This window comes from Syngnathoides biaculeatus, chromosome 1 (assembly GCF_019802595.1).
Source record: "Syngnathoides biaculeatus isolate LvHL_M chromosome 1, ASM1980259v1, whole genome shotgun sequence".
NCBI lineage: Eukaryota > Metazoa > Chordata > Actinopteri > Syngnathiformes > Syngnathidae > Syngnathoides > Syngnathoides biaculeatus.
Window position 1 is genome coordinate 2424924 of NC_084640.1, and position 8196 is coordinate 2433119.

The 8196-nt window shown below is 41.8% G+C and overlaps 1 protein-coding gene across 3 annotated transcripts; it reads left to right on the plus strand.

Moving 5' to 3' along the window:
• The first annotated feature begins 2659 nt into the window (after positions 1-2659).
• LOC133502304 (eomesodermin-like) lies at positions 2660-7348 on the plus strand. 3 transcript variants are annotated; one of them, XM_061823074.1, is made up of 7 exons: positions 2660-4001; positions 4212-4366; positions 4918-5039; positions 5276-5434; positions 5803-5864; positions 5947-6704; positions 6785-7348. In XM_061823074.1, the coding sequence occupies exons 1-6, from the start codon at positions 3298-3300 to the stop codon at positions 6698-6700; spliced, it is 1956 nt and encodes a 651-aa protein (XP_061679058.1). In that variant the 5' UTR covers positions 2660-3297; the 3' UTR covers positions 6701-6704; positions 6785-7348. The 3 variants fall into 3 exon arrangements, with proteins under 3 accessions (XP_061679058.1, XP_061679136.1, XP_061678979.1); XM_061823152.1 differs by having other exon boundaries at positions 5947-6665; positions 6785-7347; XM_061822995.1 differs by having other exon boundaries at positions 5947-7348.
• Positions 7349-8196: the final 848 nt, after the last annotated feature.

Here is an 8196-nt window from a genome sequence, read left to right on the forward strand (position 1 = left end):
CAAGGGCACTTTTTGTCGCAAATAGTTACTAGTGGAAAAAGTGGGAAGGCACGTGCCCCCCCCCCCCCCACTCCATCCCCAGGTTTCGCTGCCATGAGCAGGCTTTCGTTCTGTGTCATGGATTTGAAGTCCTGACAACCGATCTTGGCTCAAACTTGTGTGTGACAGTGGTTTCGTACTTGCAATTTCCTGTTTTATCCATGCTGGGTTAAATAGAGTATATTACCTTAAACATCTTTGAAGAGAAGTGCAGAGAACAATTTAGTACTTAACTCTTGAGAAATAGCGTTGAACTATCTGTTTTTTGGAGCAGGGTGAAAACCAAGGCCAAGTACGCAGTTAGCCATTCTATCTGAGTTAGCCCTCCCTCAATACAATATATAAAAATGATGTAAGTGCTTTGCCCCGTCAGTTCATCACTGGCTATCCGTTGCAATTGTTACATTGAGTGACTTAGTATTGATAACTTGTCCCATTTCTTCCACGACAACACACATTTTTCCATCATGCTATGTGACTGGTCACCAGTCCATGGTCCACTCTGCCTCTAACCCAAAGTCAGATGGGACGGGACCCTCGGTACTTGTGACCCAAATGAAGTTAAACACAGCAGAAAATGGATGCATGATGAATGTTCTGCTTTATTTTTAGGCTTCAAAACCTAAAGTGTGGTACAAGTTCTGCAAGTGGTATGTGTGCGCCCCCAGTGGTACATGAAGGAATCACTTAATTAAAGTATACCTCTAACTAAGATTTACATTTAAAACATGAAATACCATACAATCAAACATTATATCATGAAGGTTTCAATACCACATGCAGTTCCGGTTTGTTTTATTGTTTTGCTTTTCATTTAGAGTACATTTTAAAGAATAATCATTTGAACATGTACAGTAAGATTGTGAAGTTTATTTATAAAGATCTTAATCACAGAATAGCCACAAAGGGATTTTCATTGTGACTACATTCCTTTTTCTTAACTTTTGAGTATATAACACATTTGCATTTAACTGTTTTCTTGTTTTTTTATTGAGAGTACATTATTGAATTAATTTTTGTACGCAATACGTTTTATTTTCCTATTATTCACGTGCACATTGCATATTAAAGTAGCTTACAAGAATAAATTTAAATAAATAATGAATAAATAAATTTCTGAAAATAATTCCTCTTTCTTGGTTTGTATGAAACTTAAGGTACTTGGAGACCGGAGTACTTTGTGAGGTGGTACTTGGTGTAAAAAGATTGAGAGTCGCTGTTTTCAGTTATTTGGGTGTTCTTGTATAATATTTAAGGCATTGGTTGCTTGAAAAGAGAAAAATAAACACATTCATCTGGTTATGTTAGAGATAAGCAACATCTTATATTGAGGGGAAAGGTTTTTTTTTTCCGATGTTTGGTGTTCCCCTGCAGTTTGGGGAGTGTTTTTGTTATTGATTGACAGACGGTGTGTGCTGTACAATTAGCTGCTGTCCCCTGAAGGCCCAGCAGCCCGTTTCACTGTCCGATGATGGCACGAGCCAATCTGCCTCCAGCCGAGAATCTCCTTCATCTTTTCACAGATTCGTTTCCGCGTTTTCCCCGAATTCTTCTCCTTCTTCTATTTTATTCCTTCACACATGGACACACATACATGTTGTCAGGAGTTAAATTCGGTCGAGAGTGATACGGTGATGCAAGCGAGATAACAGTCAAGATCAACGTGCTCTCTTGCTGTCAAGGATGTGAACCAGTACACCGGAAATAAACACTCGAGGTCACTGTCTGCGAAAAAAAAATGCCTACAGCAAGGCCTTGTTAACTCCACACAGCTGGGGCCGGGATTCGAACCCGGTGCTCAGAACTGTGAGTTTGACGTTTTACTGGTGTGTCACCGTGCCTCCGCCATGCCGCTTTGGTTAGGTGTTGATAACAGTATTTATTATTTCATTGGTTAAAATTCTGCCGCAATTGTCCGTTATTTTACAGTATCTTTCACCACTCAGTAAAATGTCCTTTTATTTAAATACATGAAATTTGTTTGTCATGATTGAGTTACCTTTTTTTTTTGCTCTCAATTGTTATTGTTCCTAGATAGATAGATAGATAGATAGATATATAGATAGATAGATAGATAGATAGATAGATAGATAGATAGATAGATAGATAGATAGATAGATAGATAGATAGATAGATAGATAGATAGATATAGATAGATAGATATAGATAGATAGATAGATAGATAGATAGATAGATAGCAATACACTGTAGGAGTCAGGAAAACATTGATGAGGAGATTACGCTGTTCATAAATATTGATTGAACTTCACATAGTACTACTTTGGGGTAATTGAGTGCTGTTTATTTTTGTTTTTGAGGGGGGGGTTAAAGTAGTCTGTTTAACTTTTCCAACGCTCTCGCGCTCGTCTGTCTCTGCACCAAAGTGTATTTTAATGACGTAGAAGAAAATAAAAACATTTAACTTCTGAAAATGTGAATGTATCCGTCTTGTGTGTGTATTTAATGTAATGTTGTTCCACGAAAAAAATTGTTTCTTTTACATCCATTTTTGAAGTGTTTATTTCAATTGAATTATTTATAGCAAACGCTGATACACTCTGACGAGGCGGGGGGCAATTAAAGGAAAGCAGGTGCATGTGCTCTCCCCCCGCCCCTTCCTCCTTCTTTTTGTTTTTCTTTATTTTGTGGACATGGCGGCCCCCAAGTCGACACGGAACATTTAGAGGAGCTATTTGAGAATAAATGCGATAAATAATATTTTTACATTGAATCCGATTCGAATTGGGTCTTTTGGCGTGAAATGTTTAAGGAGAGTTCTGCGTGGAAAGACTCACCGTCAACATTCTGCAGATGTGCTTTTAGTTATTTTTGGGTGAGATTTGAAGGCAAAAAAAGACGAAACGCAGCGACACTCGTGACAAGTGTGTTTCTGTTTAAAAGAGTAGGGGGCGGGAGGGAATTTGTAATTGAATTCGAGTAGCAGCAGCGGCTGAGCCATTGGTTATAAGAGGAGGGCGGGTGCCCCGGGTGCCCCCCCCCCCCCCCAAGCCGCCCTAAAAGCTCCTCCCCTCACGCTCCTAAGCACTTGCTTGTGCGGGGGTCTCCATCTTATAAGAGTCTCTGACAATCATGTCCAATCCGTCACCTGATCTGAAAAGCCATCGGAGAACAGGCGAACGGTTTTGAGTCCCCCAGCCCCCAGGCCCTTTCCATCACTGATTCTGGGGGGGAGGCGTGCAAGTCGCCAGACCCGAGAAGGCCGCCTCTTTTGGGCTCTAGACTGACCCCAGTGGAAAGATGCAGTTGGAGAACATCCTCCCCAGCGCGCTCCCCAAGACTTTTTACAACCTCTCCTCTTCTGATAGTGGCAACAACAGCCCCAGGCCGCCGTCGCAACTCGATTATCAAGAAGTGGACCAGGCCGAGCCGGAGTCCAACAGTGCTCCCAAGAAATACCTGGCGGCCGTGCAGGGGAGCGGGATGATGGCTGACGCTGAGGGGGACACGTTCGCTAAAGCCGGCCCCGTTGGGAGGAAAGACTCCCCAGTGCTGGCGGAGGACCAGCTGACCGGCGGGCGGCGGTACGGCTTAGACGAACTCGGTTCCGATCGCTACTTCATCTCGTCTTCTCAGGCGAGTTCCGAAATGTCGAGTCCGTGTTCCCTCTTCCCATACGCGAGCCAAACAGGCTCGGTGTACACGGGCACCACCGGGTCCAGGTACCCGGCTTCCCTCCACTACGGATCCGTTCTGCCGCCTGCCGGCTTTTCCTCCCCGTCAGTATGCAGCGGCCGGGGACAGTTCGGCAGCGCAGGCTACCAGTTCGGTCAGGGTCCCGGCTGCTTGTACCCGTCTTACCCGGGCGCGGGCATCAGCTCTATGTCTCTGGGCGGTCCGGGCGCCGGCGCCGGTCCGAGAGCGCAGGTGTATCTTTGTAACCGGCCTCTGTGGCTCAAGTTCCACCGGCACCAGACCGAAATGATCATCACCAAGCAGGGCAGGTAAGCACTTAACAAGAACAAGACCCGTTTTACGCACAAATACAAATAAACGCACGGGTTGAGTCTGGCTTTGTTTTTCTTATTCATAAATTTGCGCGTGTTCGATTTAAATTTCGTTCCTAGATTAATTTTAAGCGAATTGTGAGGGGCGTGAGCCAAAAAATAATAAATGAGTAAATTTGCTTTTTTAAATTTTTCTTCATTTCCCAGACGGATGTTCCCGTTCCTGAGCTTCAACATCACCGGACTGAACCTCACGGCCCACTACAACGTGTTTGTAGAAATTGTTCTGGCCGACCCCAACCACTGGCGCTTTCAAGGGGGGAAGTGGGTCACTTGCGGCAAAGCGGACAATAATATGCAAGGTGTGATGAAATATCAAAAAATGGAGATTTCGTTAGAATTGGATGAGGGAGAGACGGAGAATGTTAGGTCGGAAATTTTGGACTCCAAAAGCTGAGCAAAACAAATTTTCAGAAGAAGAAATTAAAAATTATTGGATGACGTGTTGAAAAAAAAGCCGGTGGTAATCGAACGAAATGACGGATGTATTAAAACTTAAATGTTCTTATTCCTAATATCTTTCTGACCATTTTACCTCATTTGATCAAATTGCATTTGAATTATGTGTTTTGGTTGTTTTGAAATTATATACGAATGAATCAATGCGTTAAACTACAAATATTGGATCCTAATACTAATTAAATGAAACGAAGGCCTTTTTCAATTTTAATCTAATTTGAAACACATTTGCAATAAACGTAAATGGCCAGCACAGGAAGACGTTGCACTTTAGGATACTTTCACCTCAAATCATTTACGTGGTGAGACACTGTACTGTTGTTTTCCTTTATTAAATACTGCATTGCACAATTTTTTTGAATGCATGTAAAATTACATGATTTCAATTTTACAGGCAACAAAATGTATGTTCATCCCGAATCCCCAAACACTGGCGCTCACTGGATGAGGCAAGAAATCTCTTTTGGAAAGTTGAAGCTGACAAACAACAAAGGGGCCAACAATAATAACACACAGGTTAGATGTTATTTCCGTCCCATTTATTATTATTATTATTTACATTTTTATTTTTTGTGTAGTTATTAATTATAACTGTTTTCTATAGATAGACTTATTTGTAAATACAGTAATGTGTGAGTGATCTGTTTTTTATTAGTATTTTTATCAGGCCAAGCAGCAATTTTATTGCATGCAAAACCATTTTGGTGTTGTTGTTAGTGTTGCATCAAAGCGTCATGCATTTCCTTTTGCAGATGATTGTCTTGCAATCTCTTCACAAATACCAACCACGGCTCCACATTGTTGAGGTGACGGAGGATGGAGTGGAAGACATGAGCAACGAGGCCCGAACTCAAACCTTCACTTTTCCTGAAAATCAGTTCATAGCGGTCACTGCCTACCAGAACACAGATGTAATCATTTCAATTATTATGTGTTTGCAATAAGAATGGATAATGGAACATCAATTGTCACACAAGCGGGTGGGGGGGGGGTCCATCATGTTATAAGGTGCTACACCTTACCTTTTAACATGATAAGCTTCACTTTCCTATTCAGCAAAAGGCAACAAAGCAATCTCATCTGGTTCAGGCCTCTAACCCTATGGAGATATGAGTTTCTTATTTTTCTCTTGAAATTTAGATAATTGAGGCCAAGAATGTAAAAAGGTTTCAGAATTAAAAAGACTTCATTGCTTCATTTTGTTGTGCCTCTCTCTCTCTCTCTCTTAATACACTTCTGTAATGACATCTCTGATTTATCATTTTTTTTCCCCCTCCAGATCACCCAGCTGAAGATTGACCACAATCCATTTGCAAAAGGCTTTCGGGATAATTATGACTCGTAGGTTTCCCGCAGTTGTGGTAGCTTTCCATTTGATCCAGGGCTGAAATGTTTATTGAGAACCTTTTCTTCATTTGAACAGAATGTACACGGCCCCAGAGAGTGACAGGTTGACTCCATCACCTACAGACTCTCCGCGATCAACCCAAATCGTGCCCGGGGCTCGCTATGCCATGCAGCCTTTCTTTCAGGACCAGTTTGTCAACAACTTGCCGCAGAACCGCTTCTACAGCAGTGAACGGGCCGTGCCTCAAACCAACAGCCTCCTGTCCCCGCAGAGCGAGGAGGCTACTGCTTCCGCCTCGGCTCAGCGCTGGTTTGTCCCCCCGGTCCAGCAGCCAGGCTCCAACAAGCTGGACCTGTCCTATGAGAATGACTATTCCACCAGTAGTCTGCTGTCCTACGGCATCAAACCTCTGTCCCTACAGACGTCCCACGCCCTTAGCTACTACCCTGATTCGGCCTTTGCCTCCATGGCTGCAGGCTGGGGCACCAGAAGCTCCTACCAGCGCAAGATGACAACAGGCTTGCCCTGGTCCCCTCGCCCAAGCCCACCGGCCTTTCCGGAGGATCAGCTGGGAGCCACGAAAGACAAGCTGCCTGAGGAAACCACATCGTCGGCAACCACCTGGATCGAGACTTCTCAATCACTGAAATCAGTGGATTCTAACGATTCCAGCGTGTACTCCATGGTGTGCAAGAGGCGTAGAATGTCCCCTGGGGGCTCCAGTACCGAGAACTCTCCAACCATCAAGTGTGAAGACTTGACCACTGAGGATTACAATAAGGACAACCCAAAAGGCATGGGTTATTACGCATTCTACACAAGCCCCTAAGACTGTAATTTATTTCAACTAAATATAACTGAGTGCTCTCCATTCCTTGTTAATGTCTTTTTGTTTTTTCTCTTTTCTCTAAAGGTGCCAAAGCTTAATGTTGCTTCCCCCCCAAGCAAGCTGCACAACGTTATTTTCCCAGGCCAACCCCTTTCTCATATCTGAGCAGAAACATGCATAGTGATTGTTGATTTTGAACAAGCATGTCATATTTTAAATCCATTTTCTTTAAAAAAAATAATAAAATAAAAATAAAGAAGGGATTCCCCCCTCCACTGTGTATTTAAGTCGTTTCCATTGTACAGTATTTGTGGACTTTAGAATGTGATGTACCTTGTAAAAATTGTCTCCATGGAGGTGTTATTCAATGGATAAATAAAGTTGCTTTTCATAAAGCATCATCCAAATGGTTTTCCCTGTGTGGTTTATCAAAATACAATAGGAAAGTTAGGACATTGGGAAACTAGAATCTGTGATTTAAAAAAAAAAAGATTTAGAAATAGACACTCAGATGTAAGAATTTGATTGCCCATTTGAAACTTGCACTCAAGAGTTAATGATTAATGTTGCAACATATGAGTCATATTAGTCTTGGCCCTTTCATGAATTCATGCGTCCTCATTACCAATGACTTGTGAAAGAGGAAAATGGATCATATGCAAATGAGCTGCAAATGCCTCTTGCAGGAAGGTTTTCAATATTCCATATATGACTGTCAATGCACTGAAAAAAAAGTCCTTTGAATTTACTTCATTAGTATATGTGAAGAGTTTGTTTTCAAAACGAGACATAGGCATTTTTTTTCAGATTTACGAAACTCGCGCCAAAATTATCCAGCTCCGAATGGATAATTTTGGCGAGAGTTTCGTAAATCTGAAAAAAATGCCTGTCTCGTTTTGAAAACAAACTCTTCATGTGCACTGTTTGCACAAGATTAATATTTTACAATTTTTTTAAAAATTGTCCTTTTCTTAACATGATAAAATGGTAAGGTACTGGAGGTAAATAATCTAAACAGGATAAGAAGTGTAGTAAATTAATTGAGGGACAGGATAATAGCGCTACAATTACCTTTTGACTAAAGTCAAGACGCTACTAAGCTCCAAAACCCAAATCAGGAAAGGCAAATGAAATGAAACGGAGTATACCTACAACAGCCCATGGCATCTCCAAATATGAATTTATTAAAATGAGCAGAGCTACATTTGTATTAAAAGAGAAGTCAAAATATTTATTTGACTTGTTTCCCTTAGTTCCGATCCTCCCCCATGCTTAGCCCAATTTGAACTCATTTGCATGCTGGATTTCTAATTAAGTCTGTTGTCAGACTCTTTGACAAAAGGACGAGTCTAAGCCAAATTAACACCTCCTAACAAGGTAGTTTACCGTGGCCTCTCAAGAACGCTGACAAAAAAAAAAGAATTGCACCCTGCAAAATAAAAATGTTTGCACTTGTGTCAGCTATTTGTTTGTCAGAGCAACTGATGATGATTTCT

Excerpts from the sequence above, each read along its gene's own strand:
- LOC133502304 (XM_061822995.1), top strand. The coding sequence starts at position 3,298 with ATGCAGTTGGAGAACATCCTCCCCAGCGCGCTCCCCAAGACTTTTTAC. Across the intron at positions 4,367-4,917 it reads AGCGGACAATAATATGCAAG|GCAACAAAATGTATGTTCAT; the intron begins GTGTGATGAAAT and ends TCAATTTTACAG. Across the intron at positions 5,865-5,946 it reads TTTCGGGATAATTATGACTC|AATGTACACGGCCCCAGAGA; the intron begins GTAGGTTTCCCG and ends TCATTTGAACAG.